Here is a 16,400-nt window from a genome sequence, read left to right on the forward strand (position 1 = left end):
GCGGTTAGATTTGGTCGATGGGTGTTCCGTGAAGTACTTGGCGCTATGGTCAGAAAGTGGGAAAAGGACCATTTCTGGTTCTATGTGCTGGCCCTGGGCTTCAAGCCGAAGGCTGCCTACAGTAGCTTGGTACGGAAAAAGTAAGTGCGGGGGAGAGCCGGGGAAGGAGGGGGTGGTGAGGGCCCTGGGTTTCCTCCGGGAATGCACACCTCCAGAAGGGGGGCTGGGGTAGGGGGGGATGTCTCGCTATGGCCGCCGAGGGGCCTGGTGCACTTGGCTGTAGGTAACACATAGGAAATACTTGAGTTGTCGTGATCGTTGTTACCTCTGTCTGCAGAAATGAGTAATAATTCTTTCTCTCTGATTGATACATCCTTCACGGTCGTACGGAGAAAGTGAGCTGATTGTCTTCGTACCTCTTGGTTTGAAAACTTTGAGAGTAAACGCTCACACTGAAATTGTTTCGACTTTCTTAAATAGGGTGGAGGATGTATATTTTTAACTATGCAGAAAATTAAGCATTCGATGTATCACTCATTACATTGAAATACGAAGAAGTATTTTTTAAACTAAGCGGCTAGTAAAGATACTGTTAATTTGGCATGCTAACGACTTCTGATAGAGTTGTTTATTTGTGTGTTAGGAAGAGGCTTCACAGAGGATGCAACACTGTATATGCTATCATTGTCCACTTCTTGTTTACTAAGCTGGATAATTCCCGTGCAGCAGAAACTTTCAGGTAAGTATTTGTCTTGCGAGGTTACTGCTGGGCATGTAGTCAAGCATATGGCTTATATAGTTGCTGAGGAGAGAAAAGAACTGTCCTTTTGGGGAATGTTGTGGAAAAAGAGCAAGCAGTCAGAGAATTTGTTTCCTCTTGATCACATCTCTGTAATTTATCAGAAAAGTTGCCTTAATTAAAGTTGTTAGTCATAGTATCTGTAACTTGGCGAGTTTGGTAAAAGTTTTAATAGCTGCAAAGTAATCTACCTTTACCATTCGTTTCCAGCATGTAACACTTCCCAGTTATCGATTGCTGCCAGGATTTTCAACTAGACAAGGACCTCATTTTCCTTAACAGTTTTCCTCATATAACTGAGCTACTTTAACATCCACATTAAAGAAATGGCTGGAGAAAGACCAGCAATATGAAAATAATCAGCATTCTGTCCTGTTTGGTGTTTTTCTTTTTCTTAACTCTTCTCTTCTCCTGACTTAAAAAGAGCTGCAAACAAATCTGCCTCTGAAATAGTCTGTAATTAACTTATTATGGCAAGAAAACCTTATCTTTTAACAAACTTTTAGCTCTTCTTGGTCTAGGCTATATCCCCTCATTTTCTGGCTCCTCCAGGAGGCATCACTAAGAAATTATTGTCTTAGTCTTGTTCTTACAATGGTTAAGTAGGTAACTGAATATTTGAACATGTCTTAAAATTGCTTTTCTTTTTTTTTTTTCCTTTTTCTTTTCCCTGTCCTTTTTAAATGGAAAGAAACTGTTCTGAACCAGGAAACTTCTCAGATGTTATATTTAGGAGGAAGTGCTATGAATGGCTAAAAGCTATTAGAGTGAGTATTATGAAGAGTGGAAACTGATGCTTCTGAACTCATTCTTTTTATGAGTGAATATGTAGTACTTTTAAATAAGAATTTAAAATAAGGTTATTTTAACAAATAATTTCATTTTACCTTGTGTCTTATTTCACAGAGTATATCTTAGGCTTGTTTGAGGAAAGAATTGTGGCCTGAGTTTAGATGACAGAAACTTAAATCGTAGGTCTTAAAACTGCTGTGGCTTGCTTCGGAATAGTAGTATTTGATTAAACAGAAATCTAGAGGGTTCATCAGCTCTGGCTGAAAATAAGTTTCTTCAACTTGAGAAAAGATGTTTGCTTGTGTTGCCTGGGAAGGTGTTTATGAATGTGAAAGTGGTTTTAGAAGCATGAAAATCTTTTTTAATGTTAATCTTTTTGGGAAAGGGAATAAACTTTAAGGCAGTCTTTCTAAAGGAAAAGAGGTAGACCAAAATTGATTGCTTTAGGTATCAGTGGCTACTATGTTATCTTCTCATGCTGCCTTTGTTTTAATGATAGTTCTAGAAATCAGGTCTTTATGTACTGGAGCACTTTTTTTTTTAGTAGTAACGGTCAAAGTGTAGGCCAACAATACTGTATCTTTGAGTAAGATAAATGCGGAATGGAGTACACTGAATAATGATTTAAGTAGAAAATATGAAAGAAAACTTGAATGGTTTTTCTTCTTTTCAAATGTAGGGATTGCCAATTAGGCATGAGGAGGGCAGAGATTTCTAGCATTTATCCAGCACTGATTTCAATCTTTGCATTGAAACTCTCATTTGCGTGCAGAACTAGGGATGGTGGGGGGAAACTTCAAAAAGTTTTAGTCTCTTTGGCTGACTGGAGTAGATGTTAACTGTGGTGGCAAAGTAGTTTAGCTCTGCACCAGGCTTGCTAGCGAGTGGGCTGCGGTGTTTTGGTATTCAGCTAAATGTTTGACTGTTGTTTAGACTTTATTTCTTAAATTGGTTTTAAACACAAAACTAATCTAACCTTTCTAGAATGAAGATAAAAGGTCTTCTCCATATTTTACATCTTCCTTATTAATTTCTCCTCCTGGTCCTAAACTTATTCACCTAATGTATTGGTTTGCAAGACATGTACTAATTGAGGACATGAGAAAGAACTCCAAAGGTAAGCCGTAATGGAATGATAAAAATACTTTATTTGCCATGGTTTATAGTGAATCTGTCAAGTCTTTAATACGTGCCAAGAGCTTAAAGTAGATCTGAGTTGGCTGCTCGGCTTAAAATCTTTCACCGGATTCTCTGCACTTGCACAGAGCTACTGCTGATAGAACAATGCAGATTGTTTTGCTTTCTATTGCTTTATGGGTCTTGCTCCAAGATTCATCTGTGTAATGCTGTACACTGATATCCACACAAGCAATGGTGTGGTCTAAAAGTATTGGATCACTATATTATATTATTTTCTCACAGCTTGAGGAATTCTGAAGGGTAGGAACTGTTTATTCTAGACATTCTGTGTTGTTTTGGACAGCTGAAGAATAGGGAAAGGGAGTGGGAGTGAGGCAGTAAAAATGTATACAGCAGAAAGAACTAGCAAAAAAGACAGTAGACAGTGTACTCTTATTTCAATAAAATGGGCATCTTGATTTGTGATTATTTCAGTTCAAACTAGGTAGAGTAGGAAGTTGTCTATTTGCTAAAAGTGAATGATGTAATCCAAACATTAACTTTTGTTTAGGCACTAATATACCTTTTGCTGAAGCTGTAATGTTGAAACCTAGGAGTTCATGCATGGCAAATGCAAGATGGAGAGTTGCATGCAATAAAGTTCTGCAGATTTTTCAAAGGGAAGATTTCATTATTCAAGAATACAATAATAAATCCCAGTAAGTAATCCATTTAAAGAAACTGAATCTTTTCATAAGAGTCGACTTTTGTCTGTGTCTGTCTGTTTAAAAGGATTTTAGGATGCTGCATCTGCTTTATAATCACGAGTTCTGTTGAGCTTCTCCCTTTTTTTCCCCCCATTATCTACTTTAATTGACAGTTGTACTGTTTGTAGGGTCTTGTGAATCATAGTAGCCTAAAGAAATCAGTCCTTCAGTTAGGAGATGCTGTATTTCGGAAGATGTAGTTATTCAGGCATTAAAAATTATCAGGTAATTCTGCATGTATAGCTCCATGATTTCTTAACATTTGAAGGATCATATCTTAAAATACAACTGTCTCAGGATGAAACATGTGGTCTTTGCTTGGTCACCATGGGATGCATTTTATTTATACAGTCCTTAGTTGTTTCACAAAAATTGTGCTACTCTTTATTCTTGCATATGGAAAACATTGCCAGTTTGAGAAACAAGAATAGCTGGAACTTTCTGTAAAGGCACAGAGTTATATATAATTGGAATCTACAGAATTTGGGTGGGATAATTTACATGGCTGGAGCACTGGCAAGGAGAGTTGCAAGCTGTTTGGTAGAACAGCACTTTTTGCCAGAAAAGGAGTAGGAGTTGTACTGTAGGTAGAAGAGCAGCCTCAGTGCATGTAGCATATTTCCATACAAGAAGACCAGTCTGTTGCATGCCTTTGGATCAAGATCAGAAGGTCTAGCATCACTCTGGTGTTTTTTGTGGTGGTGGGGTTTTTTTGTTGGTTTTTTTTTTGTGTTTTTTATTTTAACTCACTGCTTAGATGTAAGAAAAACTTTTCTGGAGACATAACTGCCAACAGGAACCTTGTGGTTGCTGCAGCCAAGACTATAGAGTTAAAATCCGAAGGAAGGAGAGGAAGACAAGTGCAAGAATAATGACGTTGCACTTAAAAGAGCAGATTTTCAATTGCCCAGGGAACTGCTGGGAGGTATCTTGTGGAAAGCAGAAGGGTTCAGGAGTACTAGGATATTTTCAGAGATCCTTACTGAGGTTCAAGTGTGGTCCATCCCCTTTAGTTGAAAAAGAAGCAGGCATAACAAGAAACCAACTTGGTTAAAACAGTGAGCTAGTGATAGAGCTCAGAAACCAAAGCAGCAGCATATGGAATATGAAAAAGGGGACTGACTCTTAGATGTAAATACAGAAATATTTCGTAGTTGTGCAGTGATGTACTTATGAAGGCTAAAGTTCAGGTTAATCTTGGTTAATCTTAAGAGCCTGGTAGGAGCCTGTAAAAGGACTTCTGTAGGGATGTTATTTGGAAGTGGAAGTACACGAACGATTTAGGTCTGCTTCTGAGTGAAATGGTGTGTTAAGTTATAAGTGTCACAGGCTGAATTACCTAATGCTGCCTTTGCCTCAGGCTTCATGGGTAAGGTTAGAAAGAAAGAACATAGCACTGATAGCAGAAGAGGGTAAAGCAGAGGTTCATGTGTACAAACTGGACATACATAAACCTTTACTACCTGATGGGATGCATCCAAGTGTGCAGAGATACTTAACCTGGCATCATTTCAGAACTGCTTTGTCATGTTTGGAAAGATAGAAGGCTAGCTAGGGGGGAGGTACCAAAGATGGTAGTGCCTCAAAGTCTGACTGGTAGCTGATCATGAGTGGAATTCCTCTGGGGTTAATACTAGGTCTTACATTACTTCTTGCCTTCATAAGGGATATAGTTGACAGGACTGAATGCAAACGTACCAGACTTGAAGGAGATGCCAAACTATGAGGAAAAGTAGATATACTGGAATGAAGAGCTATTACATAGAGAGACCTTACTGGGTTTGGAGCCTTGCCCAACAAGAATTGAGTGAGGTTTGTCAAAGTTCAGTGTGAAGTCCTGCACCTGGGATGGAATAATCCCCAACAGCAGCACAGGCTTGCAGGTGATCAGCTTGCAGGTGATTGGCCGGGGAGCAGCTCTGCTAAGAAGAATTGGAGGAGGTGAGAGTAGTGTTGGACCATAAGCTGACCACAAGTCAGCAGTGTGCCCTGATTGCCAAGAAGACCAGCAGCCTCCTAGGCTGTATGAAAAGGAGTACAGCCAGCATATCTAGAGATGTATTTCACTTTACCTGGCAATTCTAAGGCCATACCTGGAATACTGTGTTCAGTTTTTATTCCCCCAGTTGAAGAGAGAGTGAAAGATTTGAGACATTCTAGCAGAGGACTGCAATGGCTAGAGGATTGGAGAACTTGACATGTATGAGTAAAAGCTGTAAAAATTTGGTTTGTTTAGCTTGAGGAAGTCAAAAGCTGGGAGGTTTAATTGCAGTCTTCCAATATCTAAAAGGTAGTTGTAGAGAGGGTGAACGTACGCTATTCACAAGGATATATGGTAACACGACAAGAGCAGTAGGCCAAAGGTGCTTGAGGGAAGACTCCATCTGGATAGGAAAAAAAAATTAAAACCACCTCATGTGAGAACAATTAATCACTGGAACAGGTTGCCCTGAAAAGTGGTGGGATCTCCCTTGTGGGAGGCATTTAAGATTTGGCATGGCAGGACCATGAGTAACATAATTGAAGGCTCTACTTTCAATAGGAGTCTCAGCAATATAATTTCTAGAGGTTAAAGACTCCTAAGCTTTTCTGATTTACATAATTCTGCGTCTCCTCTCACCCTGCTTGGTGTTCTTGCTTACCTTGTGAGTGGTACCCTTCAAAAACGGAATTCTCTATAGTTTTTTTTCATTTTCAACAAGGCATCAGAACTCTGAAGATCCTTTAGAACTGCACATATTTCAGGCACCTAGTCTTTCTGAAAATCAGGCCACTGGGTTTTTGCGTGCTTAAAAATTTAATAAAAGCACTTTAGCTTTGGCAAAAGAAATTTGGTAGTCTAGCTGGTTGTACTCCAGTATTCTGTTCTCTAGTTTTTTGAAACGGAGGGATTTGGGTGCTGTACAATTGCTGAATGTATTTGAAGGTTTATATCGTTAAAGTAAATTTCCAGTTATTTCATTATTGTTCTTGGGTCTAATAAAAGTTGCTCCATTGCAACAGAATAAGCACCAGCTTAATTAAGAAATATCTTAGTGGCATACCTACCTGCCTTTCTGTACAAAGTCATGGTGAGGAAATCAAGGATAAAGTTTTTTAGTTTGCGTTGTTCTGAAACTGCCTCAGTATGCAGGTTTGGAAGGAATGAGCAAGATCTATTAGTGGTTTTAAGGGATTCTGAGAACAGCAGAGTAGAAGCTTTTCTTTTTTTAATAAAGTCTATGATAACTGTTAACTCTTTTTTCCTAGGCTTTTAATTGAAGAAATAAGACAGATAAAGTCTGAATATGAAGTCCTGCAGATACGGTCTTGCAGGTAAGTGTTTTTCCTTGTAACTAAGTTAGCATATATAAAATAGATTTCTTACTCAATTTGATGAAATACGATCTATAACTTCATTGCAGTCCACTTGAACTTTTGTTTTGCATGTGTCTAGGATTAAACAAAATGACCGAAACAAAAATGACAAAACTGAGAGAATTCAAAAGGTGAGGACTTTTTTTTTCTGCTGTCACAGTATGCCATATATCTTCTTATTTTTCTGCAACACTTACTTCCAAATACTGTTATTTCCGTTTGTCTGCCTCTGATTAGGCTAGCCCCTTCATCTGCCTTTATGCTGTTTTGATAGCCTGTCATTATAGGTTGCAAACATACTGATGCAGTATTTTTGTCTTACTTGCCTACTAAGGTCCGCAGTATGTGGACACATATAATGGAAATATTTACATCTCTGAAAAAGGAAAAAGACATTGTGGATTCAGAACTATGCGTACTTGAAGGCTGTGTTGATCAGTGCATTTTAGATGGATCTAATGTTTTCAGAGTTCCAGAGCTGTTGGTTCGCAAAGTTGAAAGTGACATACACCAAGTAAGTAATTTTTGTCCTTGTTAAACTGTTTAGTTTTTTTTTTTTTTTTTAGTCTCCAGGGGTATAATTAGATACCTTTAAAAAAAACCTAACAAAATTCACAGATTAGATGATTGCTCAAGGATAAAGGAAAATATGTCTAATTTATATGTAAAAGCTTGTTATGATTATGCTACTGTTTTTTATTGGTTGTTTCAAGCATTGGGTTTTCAAGTTCAATAACTGCATTGATAATTCTGCCTGATTAATACTTGATATTTTTTGTTGTTTAGACATTAATATTGGGTTGACCAGTTTAAGTATTGCTTCAACTAATGGTTTTTTGTTTCCAGTGTGTAGTACATAGTGCTGTTCAGGCCTGACACGTCTTTTTGGGGCAGCGCTTAAACAGAACACCTCATTAGTTGAAGGTTTCTTAGTTTGTATTGCTTTATAGGCTGCTTTCAAGCAGATGATTCTAGAAAACAAACCTGAGGTTTAAATTTAGAGTGCATTTTTTGAAAAATGAAACAATCAGGAGTTGAATCAAAATACAAAGTGGAACTTTGTATCCCTGCTCTGACTACAGGAGGCATAGCTTTGTGAAGTTGATGGCTGTTTGCTAATTCTTTTTTTTTTCTTGCTTGCTATACTTCAAGCTTTGTACAGGACAGGTATATGTAGCTGGAAAACTGAATTTCTTAACCGTCATTCAGTTATTAAATGAAGCGCTGAGGACATTGAGAGATGAACGTTGTAAATCTGAATTAAAACAACATTTTCAGCTCATTGAGGATAAGAATGCATTCCGCAGTAAAGCAGTACAGAGTTTGGAAGCGCATAGGTAATTGTTTGGAAATTTTCTCTGGTTCCTTGTTCTTTAGTCTAAAGATTTCATGTCTTCCTATCTTGGAGTCTTTTCTAAAATAGTAAAATTTATAGTGAGAACATGTTTGTTCAGTCTTTTTCCTTTGCGTTTGGGAAATTCACATTTGTCTTAATTATCTATATAACTTTTAACTGAGATTCTTCTTTAGGTAACTTCAGCTTTTTACCCTTACTTCATTAATATTTTAGGTTTTGTACCTGGGGGACCTTGTCTGCTAGCTGGTCTGAGTTTGGGTGGTGGTGTTTTTTTCTTTTTCTCACTAATCTGTTCTGGTATTTAAAAAAAATTATCTGAAACTGGCTTAGGGAAATCTCAAGTTTATGTATGTATTTTAATATAGTAGAATTCGAAGAACTGTAAGAAACATGAAGACTACCTAGCAGTTACTTTTTAGTTTGTGAATTTCAGTTAGTTCTCAGTGTATGCACAAATGCATGAATAAGCTGATATATAGCAAAGATTTTGCAGGATCGGGGGACACATAATAGTCTCCATCTTTATGCAGAGTTATCTCCATCAACAGATGTTTCATGTTGCTTTTCTGTGTTCATCTGTTACAGGCTAAAAAGAGAGCAAGAGCATTGTGTGTCAATGAGTGGATCTATTTCTAGAAAACAGAAAGACTGGAAAGTGCGGTGGAAAAGCTTTCTTGGCCTGTGTCCTTTTCATTTAATGTTAGATCAGAATACAGTAAGTAGTGTTCTGTTTATCTGATTCTACAGAAAAGAAAGGATGAAGATGAGAGAGAGTGTAGGTCTAAACTGGTGTGTTCTATTGCAACACTTAAAGCTTTATATTTAAGGTTAGGAAAACGGCACGATATGGCAGAAATTGCTTTAGGAAGTAGTCTCTCTTAAAGTACGTACATTTGACTTGATGACAGCTGGTGTCTTCATTTGAAATGGGGGATCAAACCATCTTGTAAAGACAGTAGATCATCATGAGAGCAAGCTGATTGGCTTTGGTTTTGTCCATGCCCATCTCCTGATAGAAATTGAACTTTCATGTGCTGTCAGTGCTAACATCTGCCGAGTTCTGTTTTTCCCATTTAAAGTGATCTGCTTAATGAATGAACAAGAGTTTCCATTTCGACACATCAGTACAGGGATCTGAGGTTATACAATTGCCTAGCTACACGGCAAAGAGAGAATTTTAATGTTGAGTTTGGCAGCTGGATTACAGAAAAGCTGTAGAAAATAATTGTCTGTTAATTGCTGTTGGTATGCAGATTTTTTCAGCCTGTTTGTTTAACTTTCTTTTTTCTTCTGAAAGGAACTTGGTTTGTTAAGAGCTTCACCACCCAGTTCTTCTAGTTCTGAAGAAGATCTGGATAGTGTTTTTTGCCAACATCTAATAGTTCCAGGTGGGTGAACAGGAGTAGCTTCTTTTCCTTCTCTCCCTGCCTTCCCCCCTTCTGCCACTGCCACAATTTTTAAAAGTTATGTGGAATCAAAAAGACTTCCTCCTTGCATTTGCAAGTGTCTTTCATAATCTCTGATAATCTGGTTCTGAATGACTCCTTGCTACAATTGCCTTATATTTTTCAACTTTGTCATATCTCAGAGATTCTCTGAAGCTTTTGACGTTGCAAAAAAAACAGCCACCAAACAAACAAAAAAAACCCAACAAACCAACCAAACAGTGCTGGAGCTGTTTGGTATTTTTTTGTTCTTGCATAGAGCATATTGAGACAGGTTTCCATGTACAAAGGTTCCTTCATGGGTTCTAGAGAATATGTTCACTCTAATAGTTAAAGTTGCTTCTGATTGAAGGAGTAGTAAAAGAGAGAAAGAAGATGAAACTTCTCATTGGCCAGCCAGGGAAAAAAAATTGAAAGTGTCCTCCCAAGTATCTCTGGTGCATTCTGAAGTACTTATTTCAGTACTATTATATTTAGGGTTAGTAGAGAACTACTGAGGTTAAACTTTGTCTGTTTATCCAAATGATGGCCCGAAGTAGATATGTATTGTTGTAGAGAGTTCTGAGCTGAGGTTATATGTACCTCTGATAATGTGCAAACATTTTCTTATAGTGGGCCTTGCCTTACTTGGACTGAGGCAGTGTTAATCAGAGGTGTGAGTATGTCCACGGAGATACTTATTGATAAACAGAAGTGGAGGTGTTGGGGAAAATGTGAGTGGAATTTTGCTTTGTGGAATTGGTGTGCCACACAATTGATGTGTATGTGGAGAGGAGGGCATAATGATGCCATGTGGCTAGGATTATAATTTGGAGGAAGGTAAAATATATGATTGATACATGCAAGGCAGAAGATAGAATCATGCTTCTCAACATGTGTTCAGGAACAACACAAAGAGATGCTGGTTGCTTGTGGCATCTGTGGCTGCAGGTTGTACCTGACCAAAAGAATTTAACTGTCCTGCTTATGTTTTAGTCTGTCTAAATGTTCATAAAGTCTATCCTGTGAATAGTCTGCAGAAGTGGTTTGAGTCACTTCTGCCACCTGGGAAGCCTGAGCCAAAAAAAAATTGAAGCAATAATAATTCTTGACTTGCTTTTCTAGATGTTTGTGATTTTATTAGCGAAGAATATTGTGAGAGAGATGATGGGACATTGGAAACCATGATGACTGAGTCAGCACGACGACGATGGTGGTATGATGTTAATGAGAAATTGATAAAAAAGCAGTGGAAAGAAAGAAATTCACTTCTTGTAGTTGACTGTATTCCATCTCTTGATCCTTAGTGGAATATTTCAGTAGCCTGCTTCTTACATGTCACATCCACCTGATTTATTGAAACAGTCCTAAAGTAACTGCTGCTTTCCTCCAGCTCAGCTGGTGACCAATTATTAACTGTGTGCTGCTAGATAGGATGTAGAATCATAGAATGTATTGGGTTGGAAGGGACCTTTAAAGATCATCTGTTCCAAGCCCCCTGGCGTAAGCAGGGGCAATGTTACTAGGCTATGCAGCAGCGAAGTTGGAAGATTTTTTAATCTCGCTTTTAAACTACATTCTTTCAAGTTTTAAGAGGTGGCTGGAGAAAACAGAGAATTCTGTTCCTCAAGCTGGGCTGAGGTAGGCATATATGTTCAGTACAGCCTGAGAATAAAAGAACAGATATTCACAGGAGCCTTTCTTTTGTGTTAAAAAAAAAAAGCCACAACTAAAACCGAACCAACCCAAAATACCCTGACTCCGAAGCAGAATTACTGTTCTAAACCTTGTGAAAAAGGCTTTTCTCATCAGTCTTCTAACATAATTTTGTTCTGTAAATTCTATTACTATAGTTTCAGTAAAGGATAGAACACAAAACAATAGTATTCTAAAAGGTTTTGGCCTGTTTGTCATTTAGTTAGTCTAGGAAGGTTTCATGACCTTTTGAGTAACACTGTTCCATAATATGACTCCTACAGATACTTGAAAGTTGCCTATTAGGAGTGAAAGAGAGTCAGCAAAGGAAGGCTGTCATATGTAACTACATCTACTGATGTCTAAGTATAGAAGTTGCAAAGGTTGTTCAAGAAGTTAACAATTAAAGCCTGGATTTCTTTCAGTGACTTCATACCACATGGATTTTCATCTGATTCTAAAGGCAAATAACAGCAAATATTAACATTTTAAGGTGTATTCTTCCTAACAAGTGACCACTGTACCTTAGATTTTAGAGAGCTATGCAGTTAGCAGTGTGCTTATCGTAAGTGATAAGACCAAAGTTTTTGGTCACCAGGTGATTTGTTAAATATCAGTAGTCCGTATGGGAGCAGACCTTTGGATACCAGAGGTGATTGAGAGGAAGCATAGCTAGGGAAAACAACATCGCATCTGCAGAAGACTTTTCAGTTAGCTTTGATTGCAGAACACAGAAGACTTGTTTATAGAATGTATCACAAAATCCCTTCTTTTCCTGTTTGGTAATCAAGGGAAAGTTTCATAAGTTATTAATTTTGGGAGGCTGATACACAACTAGGGCAAAATCTGCTCTAATTGTCACATGTTCTCCCTATAGTAAAATTGCCTTCTGATGACCGGGACGAATTGAGGGAAATCGTAACGGACAGATACGGGGCACACAATATGTACTGGCCTTTACTAAGATTTGTATGCCTCTTCCATAATATTTCTCTAAACCCTCTTTTTTTTTCCCACTCCTCTCCCAAGGAGCTATCCAACATCTTTGAAGTTGTCAGAAGCATCTGAAAGCAGAGACGTGTTAATCAAAAAGGTTATTCTTCAGTCATTTCTTACCTGTCAGGGAAGTTAAACTTCTGTTTCCTTTCTGCATTGATTGAAGTGCAGACTTAGTATATGGGTGAAGGGTTGTGGGTTTTTGTTTAGTTTTGTTTCTTCAGGTTTTTTGTTTGTTTGTTTTGGTTGTAGAGTAGTATTTTTACACATCAGAATTAGTTCTGCAAAACTGTAAAAGCTAAGTGCCAGGGACTTCATTAAGCTTTAGAAAGGAGCAGTAGGAGGTAGATGTACTTGCATCTGACTTCCAGTACAATGTACAGCATGTCACTGATTCCCTGCTTGCTGACAGTCTTTTTGTTGTGAGCAGTTGTCAGACTTTGATGTTTCTTTACATTGTGTGAGAACTTAAGGGTTATAATGTGGCGTCACAGCCACTTGGATGTACTGTTGTCTGTTGCAGTTGTTAGTGGCAGATGAGTTGTCTGTGTTGCATGCAACACCTTATCTCAGCCACTAATTACGTCCCACTGTAAATATGATTGCAAACGTTTTGTATTTAGTTAGAATTTAAGACTGAAATATTTTTATTGACTAAACACTAAGGCCATTGCTGTTCAGAATTTTTACAACCGTTTCTTCATCCTAATATTCAAACACTTCAGTCTCAAACTTCTAATTCCTGTGTGTTCCTCTACCACTTGCATACTAAAATTTTCAAGGAGGAAAAAACGCCTGTGCCTCCAAATATCTTAAAAAACAGAAAGGATGAGTCCACTATTTTAGAAGTATGGGACAATGCAGGTGATCATGTTATTCAGACAGAGTCTCCTGTCAAAAAAGAAGACCTTCTTAAGAAAACCATAGACGAAATGGCAGAAGAGGTTAGAAAAAGTGCTTTTTTTTTTTTTTAAAAAAAAATAACCCTTTCAATAGAAGCATGGTATGGTTGTCATCTCTCATACTTTAATCTATGAACTACTGCATATATTAGGAATTCAGCAGTCCTTTTTTGTTTCAAAAGTTACACAGGGACTTAGGAATTTTAAGCAGGAGTTTAAGTATTTCCTATTTTAGGTATTTTATTTAAGATTTAACTGAGGAACCCCTTCACTAGGGTTACTGTAAAATGTGCCACAACTTGATTTGGAAAGTAAATTGCATCTTTCGCTGAAATAGTATGGTTATTTTTCGCCTGCTAATATGTTTTACTTACATAAATATAGCTCTAGTCTTCATGCTTATGCAGTTCTTGACTAGTGTCTAAAATATATTCTGTCTGAGCACATTTTCTTATTTTAAAGATGGATTTGTAGATGATGAGGGAACTTAGGGGACTAAAATCAGAATTCATTTTTATCTTCGTGTTGTGTTTATAAGACACTGTGGTCACTGTGAGCCTAAGTAGTAAATAACAGAATAGTCGGGAGATTCCAAACGCTTCAGATCATTTGGAGAAGGGGATTTGTTTTGAGCCATAAGCAACAGAAATAAAGAGGTTATAATTCTGCTTTCTCAGGATTTGCCTTTCTCTAACATCATACAGGTTGCAAGAAGAGTGATGTCTGAGTTGTCCCTGAGTCCTGAAGGAGAAAGAATGCCATTAGAAGATACCATTAGTTCACTGACTTCTAACCCACTTAAAACAAGGAAAGAAATTCCCCAAACTTCAGAAAATCTGTGTAAGTATAAAATGCTCTTTTTAGAATACTCATTGATTAGAAATGTGATTAGATAATTCACAATGTACATAACAGACAAGAAGATAATTATTTCAGTGAAGCTGCAAGTTATCCTAATGGCTTCCTTTGTAACATAGCTTAGTAGGCCTAATGAGATGTAGGCCTAATTAGATGTGAATATTGCAAATTTGTTTTGATGTAGATTTTTCCCTGTGTAGAATCCCCTTTGTGTTGAGGAAGAAAGCTAAGCATAAATAATACAAAGCAGCTATACATCTTCTTTCTTGGATTGCTTATGTTACTGAAGGAACAGAAGAAAAACAGATTAGAGTATGAAAGTACTAGAATTTTTACGTTGTTTTGTTCCATTCAGTTGCTGAAATCAGAAGCTCATGGAGAAAAGCTGCTCAGACCGAGGGCTTACCAGACCTAGAGCTAGCCCCAGCTGAAGTAATGTTAGAAGAAGCTCCAACGGATGATAGACCTGTAATGCAGAAGGTGGCAGACTCTAGACTCATGTCGTCCACCCTTGCATCTCCTTTACCTGATTTGGCTCCTTCTGTGTCAGAAAGCAAGTCTCAGTTAAGGTCTACAGAATTTAGATCTCAAGAGCATATGAGGATAAGCCATATAATTGAATCTTCGATTTTGGAAACATCTGGAATGCAAGAGAGAGAGAGAACTCTCTTGAGTGAAGAACAGGAATTAGAATGTATTCATCTGAACAAAAGTTTTGTAGAAGATCTGGAAGAACAGGCTTCTCAATATATAAAGAGCATGAATACTCCGGATGCTTGTTCAGAAAACAATAGTAGAACAAATGTTCTGTCAGACCACTTTTGGGGTTCATTAGGGGATCAGGTGCTGCCCTGGAATGTATCTTCATTGTCAAATCCTTGCAGTTGTGAAGCTGGCCACCTGAAGACACAGACGCTTCCAGAGGAACTTGATGACTTAGATACTGACAAATCTACAACCTCAGAGTCTTCTTTTTATGTAGTAGACAGCACAAATGTAACAGGTGGTTCTGATTATAAGGGGGATATTAAAAAATCAAAGCCAGAGCCTGCATCTAAAAGTGAAGAGGAGCTGCATCAAACACATAATGAAGGTGAACCTGTAAGTTGTAGGTCAGACCTAAGTCTTATGCTAGAAAAAAGAGGAAGAGATGTATTGTGCAGTCCTCCAGAACTCTTCTGCTTGGATGAAGAATTTACCAAGACACCATCACCAGTCTCTTACAGTAGATACTGTTTGCCATCTTTGCTGATGTCCAGTGAACATCTGAAAGAAATGGTATCAATGGTGCATGACCTCCCAATAGACGTTACACATAAATTGAAAGGTAAGTGTTCATGTAGTTTAGCAACAATATTTTGTCCATTCTGCTACTACATGTACTACCATAAATAACCTACTCTGAATACCTGAACCCTGCTGTGGAAGTGTAGGACGATCAATAATTTGTTTGGTTATTCCTTATGGAAGATGAGACACAAAAGCAAAGGAAATGTGCTTCCTTTAGTTGTATAAACATCCTGTAAGAAGGAGGAAAGGTGCTCATCTGACTTTCTGAAGCAATGTGCAGTTATTAAAAAAAAAAAGCTTTAAGGTACATTAACAGTGGAGTAATTTGACATTAAATTTTAAGAATTCACAAGGTTAGTTTGAAATAGTGTGATTACTCCGAATAAATTTGTCTATTTAGAAATGTGTTGTAGGTAACTGGAATTTTTGTGAGGTCAGTCAGGTGTTCATAGTCTGTGATACTTTATTAATATACTTTTTATTATGAAATACCCTGCTGTCCAGCCTGCCTGCCACCTCACCACATTTCCAACAGAAATATCAACTTTGCTTAGCCAGTAGTGCAGTGTTTAGTAACATGTGAGGTCACGTTTTGAAATGCATTAATAAAAATGAGCTAGTAATGGTTGTATAGAAGGCTTTCACCAAAACAGGTGGCATTGAATGGAGTACTAGGAATTTAACACAAACTAGTTTCAAGAAGTATTGAGATTTATACTTTGTGCAAAGGCTTGCTGGAGTTTAGCTGTTGCTTAAAATTGTGACTGTATTGATAGCGCCCTGCCTTATCATAATTAGAAATACCATTTCATGTATGCTTTTTTAACATATGCCAAACACACAGTATTTCTGTCAATAAATTGAATATTTTAGAGTGCTAACTAATAAATTTTTTCTTCTAGATGAAAAGCAGTTGAATGAGAAGCTGAGCACAAAGGAGTCATCATCAGGATAGAATTTGTAAAGCAGAAACATAACTGTTGTAGTGCAGTTACAGTTTTCTGGAGCATTTGACATCTTCTCCAAGCACTGCCCAGATGGGGA

The 16,400-nt window shown here is 37.6% G+C and overlaps 1 protein-coding gene across 1 annotated transcript in view; it reads left to right on the top strand.

Annotated features, from left to right (window-relative positions):
- HAUS6 (HAUS augmin-like complex, subunit 6) overlaps positions 1-16,311 on the top strand; it is a 16,691-nt gene extending 380 nt beyond the window's left edge. Inside the window, exons 2-18 of the mRNA XM_010191950.1 lie at positions 9-140; positions 644-739; positions 1,491-1,566; positions 2,576-2,708; positions 3,282-3,429; positions 6,727-6,792; positions 6,914-6,965; positions 7,169-7,348; positions 7,987-8,171; positions 8,777-8,906; positions 9,489-9,579; positions 10,741-10,831; positions 12,340-12,406; positions 13,068-13,250; positions 13,913-14,048; positions 14,422-15,393; positions 16,259-16,311. Coding sequence (XP_010190252.1) covers positions 9-140; positions 644-739; positions 1,491-1,566; positions 2,576-2,708; positions 3,282-3,429; positions 6,727-6,792; positions 6,914-6,965; positions 7,169-7,348; positions 7,987-8,171; positions 8,777-8,906; positions 9,489-9,579; positions 10,741-10,831; positions 12,340-12,406; positions 13,068-13,250; positions 13,913-14,048; positions 14,422-15,393; positions 16,259-16,311 — 2,791 coding nt within the window. The remainder of the gene's footprint in view (positions 1-8; positions 141-643; positions 740-1,490; positions 1,567-2,575; positions 2,709-3,281; positions 3,430-6,726; positions 6,793-6,913; positions 6,966-7,168; positions 7,349-7,986; positions 8,172-8,776; positions 8,907-9,488; positions 9,580-10,740; positions 10,832-12,339; positions 12,407-13,067; positions 13,251-13,912; positions 14,049-14,421; positions 15,394-16,258) is intronic.
- The last annotated feature ends 89 nt before the right edge of the window (positions 16,312-16,400 follow it).

This window comes from Mesitornis unicolor, unplaced genomic scaffold (assembly GCF_000695765.1).
Source record: "Mesitornis unicolor isolate BGI_N332 unplaced genomic scaffold, ASM69576v1 scaffold24609, whole genome shotgun sequence".
NCBI classification, from domain to species: domain Eukaryota; kingdom Metazoa; phylum Chordata; class Aves; order Mesitornithiformes; family Mesitornithidae; genus Mesitornis; species Mesitornis unicolor.